We start from the raw sequence: 19,026 nt of genomic DNA, 5'->3' as shown, positions 1-19,026 counted from the left end.
TTAAAAAGACTAACTTTATAATCAAAATTTCATATCGAGTAGGGACATAAATAAGTCAGTACTCTCAAGTCTCAACCTATTGGTGACTGGTCGTGTGAAATGTGAATGGAAGCATTCGGTCGAGGTGTCAAAGTCAATGAAAGGAGATATACATGAATTCATGATAAAAGATGAAAACAGTTGGTGGCTGGAGTGACAAATGATCAACTCAGTTTAATTATATATAAAAAAATGTGGTAATATTGTCTCACTAGATATTAGAGGGATCATATATAATCCAGTAGCATGTAATAATTTGCTGTGAACAATTCTTTTTTAGCATTATTGTTGACCACACATTTTATTTTATAATAAATAAAAGAATAATAAATATAAAAGAAAACTAAGAAAAATGTAAAAAAGAAAAGTAGAATCATCTCGATCGGAAGGCAGATGTATGTGCTAATTGTTTAGTTATTTTAAAAGTTAGCAAAAACGTCATGGCCAGTTTCCTTGCTATAGTTTTTTTATGTTTTCCAACCTCACTTGAAAAAATAGAAAGAAAACAAAACGTGCAAGACAAACATTTCCTATATATAAAAAAGAGCATACGAGTATTGAAGCATGATGAAGTGGAGCTAGCTAGCTAGGTGCAAAAATGGATGACACAGCCACTTGCCGCGGGGAAGCACAGAACATGAACAAGCGAGGCGGTTGGATAAGTGTGCCCTTCATTGTTGGTCTCTTTCTCCCTCTCTTTATATGATGAAGCACCTAATGACATTCACTCACTCAAAGCCAAAGCATGCTCACGAATCATAATTAATATTTGATATATATTGATGATTTGTGTATCAATTAATCGTTAAACGTACATGCAGGTTCAGTGGCAGGGATGCCAGTTGATACGTGAATTCAAAGAGCATCACTACTGTTGCTCCGGTTGCAAACGTGGCTAATGGAAGCTCCTCTCTATTTCCATTTGTTGCAGCAATAATCGCTGACTCTTTCTTTGGCTCTTTCCCTGTTGTTGTGGTTTCTTCTTGTGTTTCTTTCCTTCTAAGGGGTAACTAATACTCCTCTTTCATGATATATAAGCAATCATTTTGTTTTTCTCATATATGCTGTTTACTTTCTTCCTGTCTGTTACAATATTCTCCCTTATTTTTTTCTTTGAAAACCCTTCCTGAACTCTCCCTTATTTTATATTTTTTTAATCTTTTTGAAACATGATCATCATTAGCATACTTAACTTAAGAAGTAACACTCATCTACCCACAGCACAAGTGTGCCACAAGTCACAGGTAATTTAGATTTTTAATTATATGATAGGTGATGCCTAGCTAACTATGCCCATATAGAGCAATTATTGTAGGTTGAAAATTTGCCCCTAAATTGGTCCAATCCGGTAAAAAAAAAAAAGAAAAAAAAGAGACTTATATCTTACTTAAGCTTCAACAAATTACTTAGCCACGGACAGCTGATTTAGATGGGCTGACCCGTTGTGGTTAGGGAGCTTTGTTCTATTATTTTATTTTAATTAAGAAGTGATAAGAAGATATTTTTTAATATACTTTTTATTAGTTAAAATTTATTAAATCATAAGTTTTAATTGATTTAAAAGTGGGATTTTGTAATTTTTAATAAGTTTTAATTAATATTCTCAAAAAAATAAATTTTAATTAATAAAGAGAATATTTAAAAAAAATATATTAGTATGTTAATTAATTAGAGAGTAAGATGCTGACTAGTATTTTTTTTCTTTCTTTTTAGTTGTTGCTCATGAAAGAGTCCAAATTTTTATTTCTTGATTTTTACTCTTATTTAATTACATTTCATCTCTATTTCTTGCCATTTTTAGAATTTTATTATTATTTAAAAATTAATTTGCTAATCTGTTAGCAAAAAAGATTGACGGAAATTTCCAACCCATTTTTAAAAATGAATCACCTATAGCTATCCTACATACTTCGTTTTCTGATGGATTGGAGGTGAGATAGATTGAGCTATTTTATCACTTCTAGCACTGCTAAATTTAAAGTAAACAGATATGAATCAGTGTTCATAGTTTAAATATCATTGATTAAGTTTGGAGAATGACACAAAAGTTTCTAACACCTCACTTTCGGTAAACTTGACACCATAATAACATTGTACATAATTTCTTTTTTTGATTAAGTTGAAATAAAAGGAACATGAATTTGAGGGGAGAACATTATACATAATTTCTAATACACTGTGCATATACTATTTTATGGTTTTTTTTATCAAAAAAAGAATAAGCATATCATTGATCAAAAGAATTTATTTCTTGAAGAACTTTTATATATATATATATATATATATATATATATATATATATATATATATATATATATATATATATATATATATATATAATGGTGCTAATATATATCGGCATGATGAGTATATATCGTATATATCCGCGTGATCCACTCAATTTTTAAAAAAAGTGCTAATATTGTGTCAGTAGAGAATAGTCTGATGAAGCACATACTCCTATATAGTAAATTTTCATAAACAACCCTTCTCTGGCATTATTGTTGAGAACAACTTTATTTTATAATAAATAAATAAACTATATATCAAAAGAGGGTATAACTTGGATGAGTGAATAAGATGTCTGAGTGTTTTAAATCTTTGATATTATTTTTTATTCATATGCATCAAAATAAATAAATAAATTATGTATTACTACAAAAACTAAAAAAAATGTAAAAAATAAAAGCAAAAGCGCACTAATCATATGGAGGTGGGAGTTTCAAATTGTTCATGTTTGTCGTTAGACCCTTATTAGATGCACTTACTCTGATTGTTTAGTTATTCATCAAGATTGTTCAAGATCTGGAGGGTAGGTAGCACTAGCACATTAGCATTCGTGGCATATCCACAGATGAATCAAAGACTATATTTGTATCTCCATCTTTTAAATATCTTAGTATATTTTATATTTCTTAATTTTATATATTTGAATCTTTTATCTTTAACTTTTTTTAGTTATTTCACGATAATAATTATTAATTTTATTTTTTTAAATAGATTGTTTTTTGACTTAGGATACTAGATTTGTCGCTGAAAGCACATATTTTAATGTTATCTTTTACGTTAGCATAGAACGCCATGGTCAGTTTCCTTTACCAATTAGATTTATATATATATATATATATATATATATATATATATATATATATATATATATATATATATATATATATATATATATATATATATATATATATATATATATATATATATATATATATATATATATATATCTTGTTTTTCTACCTCACTTAAAAAATAGAAAAAAAGAAAACGTGCAAGATAAACATTTCCTATATAAAAAACAGCACACAATTATTGAAGCATCAAGTGGAGTTAGCTAGGTGCAACTGAGCAAGAATGGAAGACACACTCACATGCTGCGGAGAAGCACAGAATAAGCGAGGCGGTTGGATAAGTTTTCCCTTCACCATTGGTCTCTCTCTCTCCCTCTATCTGCAACACCTAATCAAAGCATGATGTTAATTATTATTTGTGTATTGATTAATTGTTAAACGTACATGCATGCAGGTTCCACGGCGGGGATATCAGTTGCTTCTGCAGGAATAATTGGGAACTTGATTGTATATCTGATACGTGAATTCAATATAAAGAGCATCGATGCTGCTCAAGTTGCGAACGTGGCTAATGGAAGCTCCTCTCTATTTCCCATTGTTGCAGCAATAATGGCTGACTCTTTCTTTGGCTCTTTCCCTGTTGCCTTGGTTTCTTCTTGTGTTTCTTTCTTGGTAATTATTAATACTCCTGTTTCTATATATCAATGATACGCAACCATTTTGTTTTGCCCTCTTGCTTACTTTCTTCTTATCTTAAACAGTATTCTTACTTATTTTGTTTGAAATTCCTAGCCAGTGAAAAATTATTAGATACTTTAAAATTATTGGTTTATTACTAACTATTATCTCGATCAACATTTATATGATATAAGCTTACCATTTTTTTCCTTAAAAAAATTTATCATTTTTCTGTCAAATTCGTTAATTTAATCAAGTTCTCCAATTATTTAAAAACATTACAATTAAACTAACGGAATTAATGGAAAATGATACCATCATAATAGTTTTCGATAATTGAGGATTCAATTAAATGTTTTTAAACAAATTTTTTAATTATAATTAAACTTTTTTTCTATCACCTTAGATATCATATTTGTCACTCTTATAATATTTTCTTGCTCCTTCCTTTGCCATTTGCAGGGTACAGTTATTATAGTCTTGACGACAATTATCAAGTCGTTGAAGCCTGACCCCTGCAACAATACTGGACCAAACCTATGCAACCCTCCATCCAAATTCCAACATGCAGTCTTATATGGGGGCATAACACTATGTGCAATTGGTTTTGGGGGTGCACGCTTCACAACGGCATCGTTGGGAGCAAATCAATTTAATGAGGCAAAGCATCAGGACGTATTCTTCAACTGGTTCTTTTTGACTTGGTACATTACTTCTATTGCATCCTTTACTGGGATTTTCTATGTCCAAGATAATGTGAGTTGGGCTTGGGGCTTTGGCATATGTAGTGCTGGTAATTTTATTGGCCTAGTCATTTTCTTACTTGGTTATCGATTTTATCGCCCTGATAACCCCAAAGGAAGTGCATTCTTGGATCTTGCACGTGTTCTTGTTGCATCTATCCGTAAGTGGAAATCTCAACTCTCTTCCGCAAACAAGCATTACTATAGTGACCATGATGGGATACTTACAGTGCAATTACCTGCTGCAACCCCAGGAAAAAGATTAAGGTACTATAAGTTGTGATTATTGTTATTAATGAAGTTAATTAATTAATTAATTACCTTTATTAGTGCCTTTAGTAAAATAGTAATTTAATGTAAAACTGCTTTTCCAAGTTTGCTTCCTCAAAAGATTCATATAAGACAGAAAACAGCGATGTTAATAGATTTGTGTCACAAACAGTAGAGTGCTGTTTTGCTGTGTTGGACCCCAATGTGGTGTTTGGAAATATTGTCCCATAGACTAAGGAGAGAACAAAAATCTTATAGTGTCTATATCTTTTTATTCTAAACTAAAAACCTTAATTAAAGATATCTGAATCATTGCCGCTCAAATAGTCAAACCAACAGTGTGGTGCACCGTGCTGTTATTGTTTTTTATATGGACAGAAGTCACTTCCTAATGGGAGACATATTTCGTGAACAAATGTGATCTATGGTTCATAATTGAGTCCAGTTGTAGTTAAGATAAGCTAACTAGTGGTAGTGGACCACGGTCGTATATATAAAGGTGTAAGAGCCGTTTTGCCTTGCTTTTTCATATCATAGTAGTAGTGCTAAATGCTAATAAAGTTAGTGAGACTTCGTATTTATGGGTCCAAAATTTTATTCGTAGTTCTTTAAGAAAATAGTTATAATTAAATTAGCTTCGAACTTATATATCAGAAATTTTCATTTTTAAACCTCTACTGCTAAGATTTTTTATGGCAAAAAGTAAAGTTTCTGGGTGCTTAATTACAAATAAACTTTCTAGTTGCTCAAGTAAGGAACTTCTACTTTAGTAAAATGAATAAATAAACAGAAATATGTGTTCAACCACTAACCTAACGATACTTCCCTACATGCAAATGTAGATTCTTCAATCGTGCAGCTCTAATAACTGATGGAGACCTTCAATCAGATGGCTCAATTGAGAAACCATGGAGGCTATGCACAGTTCAACAAGTGGAAGATTTCAAAGCTATCATTGGAATCTTACCACTGTGGAGTACAAGCATATTCCTATCCACTCCAATAGGAATCCAAGGCAGCATGACAGTCCTTCAAGCTTTGGCCATGGATCGTCAAATAGGACCCCATTTTAAATTCCCAGCGGGCTCTATTACTGTCATACCCTTAATTTCCACATCAATTTTCCTCACATTTCTTGATAGGGTGGTTTGGCCTGCATGGCAAAAGTTGAATGGTAATTCTCCTACTACTCTCCAACGAATTGGAGTAGGCCACGTATTCAATGTGCTTGGAATAGCTGTCTCAGCTCTTGTTGAATCAAAGAGGCTCAAGATGGTTCATTCTGATCCCTCAGTGGCCATGTCCATTCTGTGGTTGTTTCCACAATTGGTGTTAGTTGGAATAGGAGAATCGTTTCATTTTCCAGCACAAGTTGCATTCTACTACCAACAACTTCCTCAGTCACTTCGGAGCACATCCACTGCTATGATTTCCATGATTCTAGGGATATCTTATTATCTAAGTACCGCATTAATTGACCAAGTGCGTAGGAGTACTAATTGGTTACCTGCTGACATAAATCAGGGGAGGCTAGATAATTTTTACTGGATGTTCGTCCTAGTGGGGGGTATCAACTTTGTATATTACTTGGTATGTTCAACTTTGTACAAGCATACCAAAGTGTAAGAAGAGTTGGGATATGACATTTCTTGAGTGTAGACAGCCAAAGAGAGTCCAGAAGAGAAGAAAGATAAATTATGGATATGGTTGATGATGTAACGTGAGAAGAGATATAAAAAAAAAAATTAAGAATGTCAATGAAATGTCCCTAATGTTTGAGTGTCCAAAAATAAAAATAAAAATCTAACTAATAAATAATAAGTTGATCTCTTTCATAGTTTCATTTCAAGTTACAATTGCTGCTATGCTGGGGTGTATATTAAAATGTTGATGAGCAGTTGTGTGTCTCTTCATTTGAAAGGGAAATATTTAAAAATTGTATATTAATAGCCATTGCCGTTAAAAAAATTTAAAAAAACAAGACAATTTTTTAATTAAAAAGATAATACTACCTCCTATTTGTTAATAATTTGTATTAATACTTTATGATGGTTAACAAAATTGTTCAAAAAAAAAATCCATACCCACCTCCAACATACACCTATATCAACTTTTTTTTTTGCTGCATATACACTTATAACAACTAATCATCAAACATAAAAAGTAACAAACAAAAATAATTGTTGTCTCCAACCGATATCAATTTTCATACGCCACTTTGTCATTTAAATTTGTCTTGTATACTAAAATAGAGTGCTAAAAACTTTTCGAAAACAAATCAAAAACAGAGTGCTAAATTTAATACTCTTGCAGTATAATGACTAATGCTGCCTCCATTTCTATTATATGGAATAAAAAAGAGACAGTGGTGCAAGATTGACATAATGTATGCGGGAATGGCCACAGTTGTCTCCCTAGTGATTATGATTGGATGATTAATAGCTTTATTATGGATTGAAGATCTTCTGTCTCTTGTTTTTGCAATTGCTCTGAAAGCAAGGATCTCAAAATCTGCTAATTTGGCACTTAGTATATTAATATATTGTATGTAAATGGGTGTCACTCAAATGCTTGTAATTTTAAGTTATTCCCATCTCGTTCGTTGACTCTTCTTTTGTCTTCGTGAATGAGGAGAAAGGTGCTGCCCTTTTTTCATTGGAGTTTCTTCTTCATGGAAGAAAATAAAATATAAAGGATTGTATAAGTGGCCTGGAAAACTTGTCTTCCTCACCAGTGTGTTCTTTAAGCGGGAAAAAAGAAAAGAAGAAATGTTCCCTACCACCATGTATATATTTATACCTTTAAAATTACGTTACATTTTTGTACGGAAAATAATCAATGGACACTCCATTATTATATGATATAACTTCTATCAAAATACATGTAAGATAGTGATACAATGCCATTAAGAGTAAATAAGCATGGTACTGACTACTTAATATCCGTCATGTTGTAGTCCACATGGTGCTCAAGGAACAAATGTATATTCAAAAGTATTTTTGACATTAGAGCATCGATGGTGTAATTTTTTTTAGTTATTTCTAATGGGACTCGTGTGTACAAATCACTTATTTTTATTTTTCCTCAGTATAAACAATAAATTTTTATAGTGAAACAATTGTCTTTAGTTGCTTCTAATAGATCTCACCAATAATGTTTTTATTTCAAAGTAATGTTTTTAACGATGACAAGCTATTTAAAACAATTATGTGTTCTTTTTAATAATGTAAAGCAAGGTTCTGAATCCTACACTCCCTGGAGTGTACCCTGCACCTTCTCTTTCTTTCTGAAAAGTCAAAAATACCCTTAACGAGATGCACCTCCCTTGCCAACCAGTCATTTTGGAAGTATAAATTATGTTTACAGAACAACCATTCCAAAATATAAATTGATTTCTAGAATATGCTTTTTGGAAAACCATAAATTATATTTCTGAATTAGGGATTCCATTAAATGCTTTTAACATTATGGACTACGGAATATGGAGTCAATAAACATGTTTCTGGAATAGGCATTCTGGAAGCACATTTTATATGTTCTAAAGCACCTATTCGAGAAGCCAATTTGCGTTCGGGAATGATCATTCCGTAAGTACAAATTTGGGCTTCCATAATACCTATTCTGGATACAGTTTCCATTATTTCTCTCTCGAAATAGGTAGTCCATAAATCAAAAAGCTTCACAAAAAAGGGGAGAAGACAACAGATCTGCACGTGGACTACCTCACCAAAGATTGGCTGCACAAATCCTCTCATGGCGGAGTTGTGGGATTTGCTAACTGCTATGGAAATAGCTTGGGCGAGGAATATGGAGAATGTGATTCTAGAGTGACGGTCAATTTTGCTAAAAATGGCTGCCCACAGCATCATCCTTTATGGAGTATGATGCATCTATTCAATCTTGGCATATATGTTTTACACATGTATATAGGGAGGCAAATATAGTAGTTGATACCATGGCCAATTTAGCCCATGGTACTGATTTTGGGGTGCTTCTTTTTACTAATCCTCCTGTTTCTGTTTCAAGCTAGCATTTTACGCCCCCCACCCCGGTCCTTTTGATGTACTTTCTCTTTGTTTCTCTTGCTTTTCCTTTATTTCCTCTTGTAACAAAAACAAAATACCCTTGTATTTATAAAATTATCCTTGTATTAAATTAAGGACAAAACTCATTTTCAGATTGGCCACCAGCAAGCATAGCACCCAAGGTTCTATATAAGTTTTCTACTTAAAATAATTCATATACACAGTTTACTTGTTGTTTTCTCTCTATAAAAAAAAAAACAAAAAAAAACTGTATCTACATTGCAAAACAAAAGAACACAGTTCAAATGACATAACGAGGTAGGAGTTTTTGTTTTATGAGAAAGGAGAAAAAGTACTCTGCAGCATCAATGAGGTTAGCAACATAGGGGATCATATATTTATCTGGCACGTAATGCTTGATGTTCACCCTTCCTCTTTCATCATGCTCACCTTATCACCCGCACCATAGGGGAACAAATTAAATCAAAATAGAAATAGGGTTTTGGGTTAATCGGAATATCAGATGCTACCTGAATCCAAGAGACAACGAGGGAGAGGATCGCGTCGATGGCTGCCTTTAAAAAGCTTCAACAACAACAACAACAACAACAACGCCTTATCCCACTAGGTGAGGTTGGCTACATGGATCAACTTCTGCCATAATGTTCTATCAAGTACCATACTTCTATCCAAATCATTAAGTTCGAGATCCTTTTTGATAACTTCTCTTATAGTCTTTTTGGGTCTTCCTCTGCCTCGAATTGTTTGTCTTCTCTCCATCTGGTCTACTCTCCTCACTACAGAGTCTACCGGTCTTCTCTCTACATGTCCAAACCACCTAAGTCTATTTTCCACCATCTTCTCTACAATAGGCGCTACTCCAACCCTCTCTCTAATAGCTTCGTTTCTAATTTTATCCTGTCGAGTCTTACCACACATCCACCGCAACATCCTCATCTCCGCTACCCCTACTTTATTCTCATGTTGGCTCTTGACCGCCCAACATTCTGTTCCGTACAAAATCGCCGGTCTTACCACAGTCCGATAAAACTTTCCCTTTAGCTTGATCGGTACCTTTGCATCACATAACATCCCCGATGCTTTTCTCCATTTCATCCATCCTGCTTGAATGCGATGATTCACATCCCCTTCAATTTCCCCATCATCCTGTATTACAGACCCAAGATATTTAAACCGTGTGACTTGAGGGATAATATGGTCTCATATTTTCACCTCTGAGTTAGAAACTCTCCTTCTTTTGTTGAACTTACATTCCATATACTCCGATTTGCTTCTGCTTAGGCGAAAGCCATGTGTTTCTAGAGCTCGTCTCCAAGTTTCCAACCTCTCATTCAACTCCTCCCTCGACTCTCCAAGGAGGACTATGTCATCTGCAAAAAGCATGCATCTCGGCGCTATCTCTTGGATTTGTTCCGTGAGGACATCCAGAATTAAGGTAAAAAGGTAGGGGCTAAGGGTTGACCCTTGATGTAAACCAATTGTGATGGGAAAATCGTCTGACTCTCCACCCTGTGTCCTAACACTAGTGGATACCCTATCATACATATCTTGGATAGCTCGAATATATGTAACCCTAACCCCTTTCTTCTCTAGAGCTTTCCACAAAATCTCTCTAGGCACTCTATCATACGCTTTCTCCAAGTCAATAAAAATCAAGTGCAAGTCTTGTTGGGCCATACGATATTGCTCCATCACCCGCCGTAATAAATAAATCGCTTTCATGGTTGACCTTCCCGGCATGAAACCAAATTGATTCTCAGTAACTTGAGTCTCCTTTCTTAATCTCCGTTCGATCACTCTTTTCCATAATTTCATGGTATGACTCATGAGCTTGATTCCCCTATAATTTGCATAATTTTGTATATCCCCCTTGTTCTTATAGATTGGCACTAACGTGCTTCTCCTCCATTCCTCCGGCATGCGTTTTGACCTCATAATTTCGTTAAAGAGTTCGGTGAGTCACTCAAGACCTCTATCTCCAAGAGTTTTCCACACTTCAATAGGTATGTTGTCTGGCCCCACCACCTTACCATTACTCATTCTTTTCAACGCTTCATTTACTTCCTGTTTCTGAATCCGACGATAGTACTTATAGTTCCGGTCCTCTTCTCTTATGTCTAGACTGCTAGAGTCATATCCATATCCATCATTAAATAAGTTGTGGAAATACGCCTTCCACCTTTCCTTGATATCTTTTTCATGCACTAAGACTTTGCCTTCTTCATCCTTAACACACTTTACTTGATCCAAATCTCTAGTCTTCCTCTCTCTACCCTTAGCAAGCCTATATATAGATCTTTCTCCGTCCCTGGTTCCTAGAGCTTGGTATAGTCCGTCAAAAGCTTGGGCTCTTGCCTCACTCACCGCCTTTTTGGTTTCATTTCTAGCTATCTTATACTTATCCCAAGTTTCAGAATTTCTACACCTAGACCACTCCTTGAAACACTCTTTTTTTACTCTAACTTTGCTCTGAACATTTTCATTCCACCACCACGATTCTTTACCCCTAGGTCCAAAACCTCTAGATTCACCCAACGTCTCTTTAGCCACTTTAATAATCTCTTGGGACATCTTGTTCCACATATCATTTGCACTTCCTTGTGATTGTCCACACCAACCCTCCCATATCTTTTGTTGGAAGATTCCTTGTTTCTCACCCTTCAAGTGTCACCATTTGATCCTTGGTGCTACCATAGGACTTCTTCTCTTTGCCCTATCTCTAATTCTTACATCCATAACCAAAACTCTATGTTGGGTAGTCAAGCTCTCTCCCGGGATAACTTTACAGTTCAAGCAATACTTCCTATCAGACTTCCTGATAAGGAAGAAATCTATCTGAGAACATGTCCCTCCACTTTTGTAAGTGATAAGATGTTCCTCTCTTTTCTTAAACCATGTATTGACTATAGAAAGATCCAAAGCCTCCGAAAACTCCAAGATGGATTTACCCTCCCCATTCATCTCCCCTAGGCCAAAACCCCCATGCACCCCCTCAAAACCTCTAGTCACGCTACCTACATGTCCATTGAGATCCCCTCCTAGGAAAACTTTCTCTCCTTGGGGTATATCCTGAAGTACCCCTTCTAGATCCTCCCAAAATTTTACCTTAAAGTGTTCTGCTAACCCAACCTGAGGTGCGTACCCACTAATAACATTAAAGGTGTCCTGTCCCACTACCAATTTTAAGACTATGATACGATCTCCTACTCTTCTTACATCCACGACATCCTTCTTCCACTCCTTGTCCACAATAATCCCTACCCCATTTCTTGATCTGATTTTTCCCGTATACCACAGCTTAAATATGAAGAAAAGCCCTAGCTCCCAGATCGGACCAAAGCGTCTGGGCTTCACATATCTTTTGGGCTTTAAGCCTGTTTTAAAAGCCCTTAGTAATTCTCTAGCTAAGTTATTAATCATAAATATTATAGGGGGGGGAATATGAATAGTGTACTCCTCCATTGTCCAGATGAAGTTCCAATAGTATTTAGCAACTCTTAAATAATTCAATCACGGATGTAAATGAACCCTATTAAAGATAATTGGCATATACACCACCAAAGCATCGCCACTTGAAATACCTTATCATAACATTGTCTATTGCCGTTCGGTAAATGCTGGTGCTTAAGATTATTTTTTATAAACTAGAACTGTCAAGCTCCAAAGTATCAATAGAACCTCAACATTATTCCTCACATAATATAGCATGAAAGCTTATCAGAATAAGAAACTGTATAAATCCTAAACCAGAAGCCTTCTATCATATGGTGATTAAAATGAACACAACAAATTTCATATAGATGCACATGAAGGCTGAAGCAACAAATTTCAAGCACCAAGATTTGGCGAAGTTCTTCACTTCCAATGCCTCAAAAATCATCTTGAAGGCTACGTTATAGGTACGTTAGAATGTCAAAATAAGTTAAAAAATTGATTTACATAATGTGATAAAAAGAGGGAATTAGACCGATCTTTTCTGTGGCGAGTGAACTAGATCAATATTAGTGTGTCTGGAGGCACATTGTCAATGTAAGTTTACTGTTATTTTCATGACGAAATAGATTAAAAACGCAGAAGCTGGTTTATGGCTTCTTCGTGGATCAAATATTTTTAAACGTGTAATCAAAGCAGAAAATTGATGACTTCATTCATAAAGAAAAAGATTATTGATGAAAAACACCATTAACATTCAACATTCTAAAATAAAGAACAGGGTTATTCACTTATTTGTACAATATGAAATTTACACTAGTTTCAGTTACCAATCACATTTATACTTACTTTATACCTGTACACATCATAATATCTGAATTTTAACTAGAACAATCCAGATTTTACACCTCTGCACACTGTTTCCCCAATGGTGTTTATTAGCGCACGTTTCAAACATGTATGGTACTGCTTAGTGAAAAACAGTGAAGCCAACATCATTTACTGTTTCTATGGAATTAGTCAGGCAAAGCAACCAAACCCGCTTCTTTAAGCTTTAGCTAATGTTGCAATCTCTGGAATTTCCAGGATAATCCTCTTCAGAAGAGGCATCACCATCTAAGAATCCTAAAAGGTAGCCCTCTGCATCTTCTTCATCACTCACAATATCTGCCCTATTATGTCTTCTTTCAATATATGCCAATGTCTGCCGCCTCTGCAGGCGAAGAACATGCATTATAACATCAGGAGTAAGGGTTACCTGTGATCGGTCTTCTCTGCCCTGTCTGTTTGTCTCCATTATCTGGTCATACTTGCAACAATCAGAAAACTTGCAATCAAGAATGCAAAGCAGGTTTTATGAACAAAAGCAGCATATCAATTATGAAGCACTAAACATATCCTATGGCAAGAACAAAAAGCATTGAACATATCCTTTGTAACTTGTAAGTAAAGAAAGCAGTTGAGGAATGGAAAGAGGATGAGGGAAAAAACAAAGACAGCAGAGCAAGCACCTCTTTCACATTTCCTGGAAGTGGAGGTATATCATTCCCTAGAGGAGCCCAGATTTTCACATTTTTTTCTATACCACAAGTAGCAAGAATAGGTATATGCGGATGGGCCTCATGTTGATTTACAACATGTTGATCACCTACCATTAATCTCACCAGCTTAGCTTCCTTCTTCTTCCAGATGAATATATGGCCACAATCTGAACCACTCAAGACATATTCATCATTTGGGCCAAAAAAATTCACTCCTTTAATTGTCTGTGCATTTCTGTGGCCTGAGTAAACTTGTGCCTCATGAATATTCTTCGAATCCTCAGATGTAGCAGATGAAGGTGAAGAATCCGAGTGCATATTCTTTTCAAACAGATAGATGAGCTCATCATTATAAGAAACAAGGAGTTCACCAAAGCTTGAGTAAGCCAATCCAGTGATATGGACATTATTTGAACCAATTAAGTGACGAGGGCAAAATGTGTTAACAGGTCGATCTGAATTTCTTGCTGAATCCCACTGGCATTTTCTCATGTCATAAACACGTGCATATTCATCAGATCCACCGATAGCAAAGTAATATGGATTTCTACAGTCAATCACAATGGAATTCAACCCTACTTTGCTTAGAGTCTGTTTATTGTTTCCTATTGATGAGGAACAACAGAAAAGTTTCGTAGCAGAATTACTTCGCAAATCAAACTGCAAAAGAAACAAAGCTTATAACTGTTTGGGTATAGCATAAAGGGGAGCTTCAACGTGCAACATGCTATAATACTTGACTAACATGTTGAATAAATCCATCTTCACCGGAACTGTAAAATATGTGGGCACTTCCAGGCTCCACAGCAAGCTTGTATACACAACCATGGTGCTTCCCCAACATTGTAGTGTCAACTCTACCATCCTCCCAGAGAAGGCCAAGCCTTATCTGCAAAGGAAATATCAGTTTCCAATGGAGGAGACTCAAGCAGACACTTTAGAAAAAGCATAAGTTGGGTTGAGCTTAAATGAAGAGTCTAGACTATCAGTATGGGAATTTTTTAATATCATTTGGATAACAGACAAAGAGGCATCATATCTTGATAAAATTAATCAATAGAAGGAGAAAACTCATACAAACAGTTTTGATTTGTTATGCTTGATTATGGTGGCATTCTATTTATGTTTGGCAGCATTTAGTAACTTGTGGCATATTGGCTACTTGAACAGGAAAAGAAGCTATACATTGCACATAAAATACAAAGTACAGCTTTTTGCTAGATTCTACTTCCACATGATAAATTTTAATGATAAAAGAAACAAATTAGTCAGCCAGTTTCCTTTCTAGTTCCAAAGATAGAAAATATATCACTTTTTTTGTTTTGTTTCCCACATGTATTTGAGACAATCTTGTTCGAGATGCAATCAGATATTAAATGTGAGCACCTCTCCTAGTAGCCAGTAGGGATTCAAATCTTGATTCACCATGTTCTATGAGACTAGTCCATTCTGCTAGACTCGACCCCTCCATCTGATGTTCTTCTAGCATAATAAATATATTAAGCTAAAGAGTATCATAATAAGAATAAAATAAACAGACATAGAGTACATGATCAAATGACACCTGTTTAATTATTGCTAAAAAGAGGAAGCAGAGGGAATTCAAGCCTGCTAATTTGGAGCTAAACAGAATATTTGATTAGATGCACACTATCACAAATTTATTTACCTGGCCATCACCAGCAGAAGTCACAATTCGGCAGTCATCGGTGAATGGCATAATCTTTGTCTGGAATATGTTGTCTGTGTGGCCAGAAGGGTATGCAAACAATTTAGTTTTGGATTCCCAATTCCAAAACATAATTTGTCGGTCATCAGAACCAGAAACAAGAATGTCACCGGTGGAGTTAAATTCCACTGCATTCACACACCCTTCATGACCATCCAACTTCCCATATAAATCCAAGCTCTTCACAAGGACCTTCAAGTGGAAACAAAATAACCCTCATAAGACAAATTCCATAACATTGAATTTCTTAGTCACAATACAACATAATAACATTAACTTTTACACATGATAAAACACAAATCATAGTTGATTCATGGCATAGGTTTTTTACTTTCCTTGTATCGTACCACAGAAATGCAAACACGAGGTTTTTTATTTTTTTCAAATTCTAATTTCCACTGGAATTATATGCCAGTTGGCGGTGATTAATTAGATAAAATGGGAGACAAAAATGAAAAGCAAATTGCAGAGAGAAATTGATTGGCAAAACCTCGGAAGCTGAAAAACGACGCGCGAAACTGTTGGGATGAGACAAACCTAACTCTCTTCTGAAAATATCTGTAAAGCCATGTGGAGGACTAGTGGTAGCATTAGTAATGCCCCTATGGCTATGGAGATTTTCCATTTCGATGAAATTTTCAGAGTGTGTTGCGTCTACTTGTTGAAGTTACAGAAGTAGATGATTCCTTTGGTGCAACAAACGAGCGTGGAAGACGCTAAATTTGGGTGGTTAATGCTTTTCGCAAACGACGACGTGTCGTCATATGCAATTGCGTAGACAGAGATTGTGATTTTTTATTATTTTTAGCCCTGCCTCATTCATATCCCTTTCGGCGGTGATTGCTGCGTTGCGTCTGTGCGTGTAATATCTATAATCTCATGAAAACAAAGGCCTATAATATGTTAGGCTGGAGATTCGATCCAATCTGGAATTAATCCGAAGATATTTTCAGAGTAGTGCTTTAGGTAATTTTCTAATTTTGTCAGATATAATTTAAAATTTAATTTTGGCACACATGCTTCTTCTTCTTCTTTTTTTGCTGAATTGGCACACATGCTTTATTGTTAGTTAAATACTGCATTTATTCTTTTTTTTTTTTTGGTAATGAATACTACATTTATTCTTGTCCGTCATTTTTTTAGGTTGAGAGAGGTTTAGACCTAAAAAATCCCCACCAATTTCAGCGGAAAAATTTATAGTGGAATTACATATCTCTTACCTACCAATTACCTAAAAACTGGCTTGGCAGGAGTGGAAGGCCGATCAGGTGAGGCAATAACCTATTTTTTATTGATGTATGCATGCACATTAAGCTTAAAATAATATAGTAACATGAATGTGATTTAATTATGTTGTTCTTTCTGTTCATGTTATATATCTGGTTTTTATCTGGTGCAATTTTTAATTCTTTGGAAACAAGTGAAAGACAATAACCCGATAGCCGTTTTACAGTTGTTATTAACTTATCATTAACGAAAGACAATATCTTGTGCTTTTTTAGAACTTGGTGTGTTGTCTAATGAATTGCATTGATGATCATCATACTGAAACACCAAACCCAGAAATAGAGCCATTTTAATGTAAACACTGCAGAAAGATCATGTGTTTGCAGAGTTTTCGTCTGACTATTTGTTTTAAAATCCTTATTTTAGTCTTGGAGATTAGATTTAACAGATGTTATTGTTTTTTTCAGCTCACTCACGTGATTATCGTTCCATCCGTGAAGGAATATGGATCGGGGGTTCACTATACTTCATACCTGTTCCTAGATCAGATTCATATCCTCATCCATCCATATGTGTAAAGTAGTGCAGAACAGTCACAGGTGAATTCCAGACTATGTCGACATCATAACAGTTGTTTTGGAATTCGGTTCTGCATTTGTCAATGCAATGTCTTTAGCTACGAAACAACATGATATCCAGAGGTTGATGAGGATGATCTATGTGGTGCCACAACTTCTATTATGTTTGTGCTTTCCATGGTACAAGCACAAGGTTTCAGTTCCCTAGCAAGCTTCAACAACATGGTAGATCATGATGTGGTGGAAAGCATTGGGAACAAGGCAAATGCTCCAAGCTGGTTTGCCGTCACATTTGCCACCGTGGGTGTTGCTTGCTCATGCCTCAGTTTTATCATTCTCCATCATGCCATGATACAGAAGCTGGAGAAATTGCTCGTCAACGTTCATTCTCAGCCACCTCAGTCATCTCTTGAAATTGTCACTGTTGAAGCTGTTTTGATGTTATAGTTAAGGAAGTACTTTATGATATTCTGAGGTCTAAACTTAATGCATATGGAACTTAATAGCGATATGAACTTGTAGGGGTAATTTATATTGAACCAAAATTTCTCACTGACAAGTGAGTATTTCACACACACGCAGGGAAGGGAATATGGCTGCCGACTGGCAGAAGTACCAAAGTTCTTCTACTTTTTTTTTTATTTTTTTTATACTAACTAGTACTTTTTTACAAGGTTATATATTAATTGCTCATTTTAAAAGCTCTAGCAATTTGTTCATTTAAACGGTTGATTTTTCTATGTTTAAAGATATACCAGTTTGTTGGTTTTTTTCTGAATATACCAATTTGTTAATTTTAAACATTCCTCTTATAAGGAGTGTTAATATAATATTTTTAGACGTTAAGAGAATATTAGTGTAACATATAAGATGTTTGTTTAATGTTTTCTAGCATAAAACGGATTAGTGCAAGAATAAAAAATAAGTATTGTTACGTGAAATTTGAAAAAAAAAAACTTAGAGTGCAAGTGTATTTTGTTCTATTTTTAACTAATGGCAATTTCTTTTCAAAAATATTAAATTTCAATTAAAAATAGGGATAAAAGAGGATAAATAGAAAGAGGTAGACAATTAAATAAATGAAGTGCACAAATAAAGATAAAAGGATTATAATTTGATATGGTTGAGTAAGAAATATGTTGGCAAGTTGTGAAAATAATATGTAAATTACAATTTTAGGAAAATAATAGAAAGTTTTTTTTTTCTTAGGCACTTTAGACGTGGTTAATATTTTCTTTCTTCTATCAAAAAGAAAAAAAGAAAAAACTTTCTCATCTTCTCCTTCACACCCACCTCGTCTTGATTATCATATCAATTATATTCATGCACCATCTGATACTACTGCAATTTTGTGATTTACGAGCCAAAAGTAAAAGATGTGTAGTTCAATAAATTCAAAAGCAACCGGAAGCACATCTATCCATTTCCATTACATTTGTTGGTTTGGCCATGTCGATTCTATTCTGGTTGTGACCTCTCTTACAGAGGTTACCTGAATGGTAATTTTTTCAAGTTAAAAAATCATTATAAGATAAATCATTAAGTATGCGTTGATATTTCTTTTAGTAAATCAACGTATCTAGTAGAAAGCAATTCATTATTATTTTTCCGTTTACATATTAAACATCCATGCCATTGAAAAACGACACACTAAACCAAGAAG

The 19,026-nt window shown here is 34.7% G+C and overlaps 2 protein-coding genes and 1 long non-coding RNA gene across 5 annotated transcripts; 2 read left to right on the top strand and 1 right to left on the bottom strand.

The window, feature by feature from the left end:
- Positions 1-320: 320 nt before the first annotated feature.
- LOC100812765 (protein NRT1/ PTR FAMILY 2.6) lies at positions 321-6,876 on the top strand. Of its 2 annotated transcripts, none has more exons than XM_006594933.4 (6): positions 321-715; positions 861-1,045; positions 3,351-3,478; positions 3,574-3,791; positions 4,260-4,807; positions 5,653-6,876. In XM_006594933.4, exons 3-6 carry the CDS (start codon positions 3,403-3,405, stop codon positions 6,434-6,436), a joined length of 1,626 nt encoding a protein of 541 aa, XP_006594996.1. In that variant the 5' UTR covers positions 321-715; positions 861-1,045; positions 3,351-3,402; the 3' UTR covers positions 6,437-6,876. The 2 variants fall into 2 exon arrangements, with proteins under 2 accessions (XP_006594996.1, XP_003543478.1); XM_003543430.5 differs by having other exon boundaries at positions 321-719.
- A 6,178-nt stretch (positions 6,877-13,054) lies between these two features.
- LOC100776572 (DDB1- and CUL4-associated factor 8) lies at positions 13,055-16,435 on the bottom strand. 2 transcript variants are annotated; one of them, XM_014766066.3, is made up of 5 exons: positions 16,049-16,435; positions 15,499-15,750; positions 14,575-14,718; positions 13,800-14,489; positions 13,055-13,588 (listed from the first exon to the last, which is right to left on the bottom strand). In XM_014766066.3, the coding sequence occupies exons 1-5, from the start codon at positions 16,181-16,183 to the stop codon at positions 13,343-13,345; spliced, it is 1,467 nt and encodes a 488-aa protein (XP_014621552.1). In that variant the 5' UTR covers positions 16,184-16,435; the 3' UTR covers positions 13,055-13,342. The 2 variants fall into 2 exon arrangements, with proteins under 2 accessions (XP_014621552.1, XP_014621553.1); XM_014766067.3 differs by lacking the exon at positions 14,575-14,718.
- On the top strand, positions 16,386-18,025 carry LOC102664666 (uncharacterized). The gene is made up of 3 exons (XR_417757.4): positions 16,386-16,524; positions 16,702-16,826; positions 17,253-18,025. It is a non-coding gene; the product is annotated as an uncharacterized lncRNA (long non-coding RNA).
- Positions 18,026-19,026: the final 1,001 nt, after the last annotated feature.

Source organism: Glycine max, chromosome 13 (assembly GCF_000004515.6).
Source record: "Glycine max cultivar Williams 82 chromosome 13, Glycine_max_v4.0, whole genome shotgun sequence".
NCBI lineage: Eukaryota > Viridiplantae > Streptophyta > Magnoliopsida > Fabales > Fabaceae > Glycine > Glycine max.
The sequence above is the reverse complement of the archived record's forward strand: the minus strand, read 5'-3'. Positions and strand labels throughout refer to the sequence as shown.

Bases quoted from the DNA above. Each gene is read 5' to 3' on its own strand.
- LOC100812765 (XM_006594933.4), top strand. From the start codon at position 3,403: ATGGAAGACACACTCACATGCTGCGGAGAAGCACAGAATAAGCGAGGC. The intron at 3,479-3,573 runs GTCTCTCTCTCT...ACATGCATGCAG, and splicing joins AAGTTTTCCCTTCACCATTG to GTTCCACGGCGGGGATATCA. The intron at 4,808-5,652 runs GTACTATAAGTT...ATGCAAATGTAG, and splicing joins ACCCCAGGAAAAAGATTAAG to ATTCTTCAATCGTGCAGCTC.
- LOC100776572 (XM_014766066.3), bottom strand. From the start codon at position 16,183: ATGGAAAATCTCCATAGCCATAGGGGCATTACTAATGCTACCACTAGT. The intron at 14,490-14,574 runs GTTAGTCAAGTA...TTTCTTTTGCAG, and splicing joins AAGATGGATTTATTCAACAT to TTTGATTTGCGAAGTAATTC. The intron at 13,589-13,799 runs GTGCTTGCTCTG...AAGTATGACCAG, and splicing joins TTCCAGGAAATGTGAAAGAG to ATAATGGAGACAAACAGACA.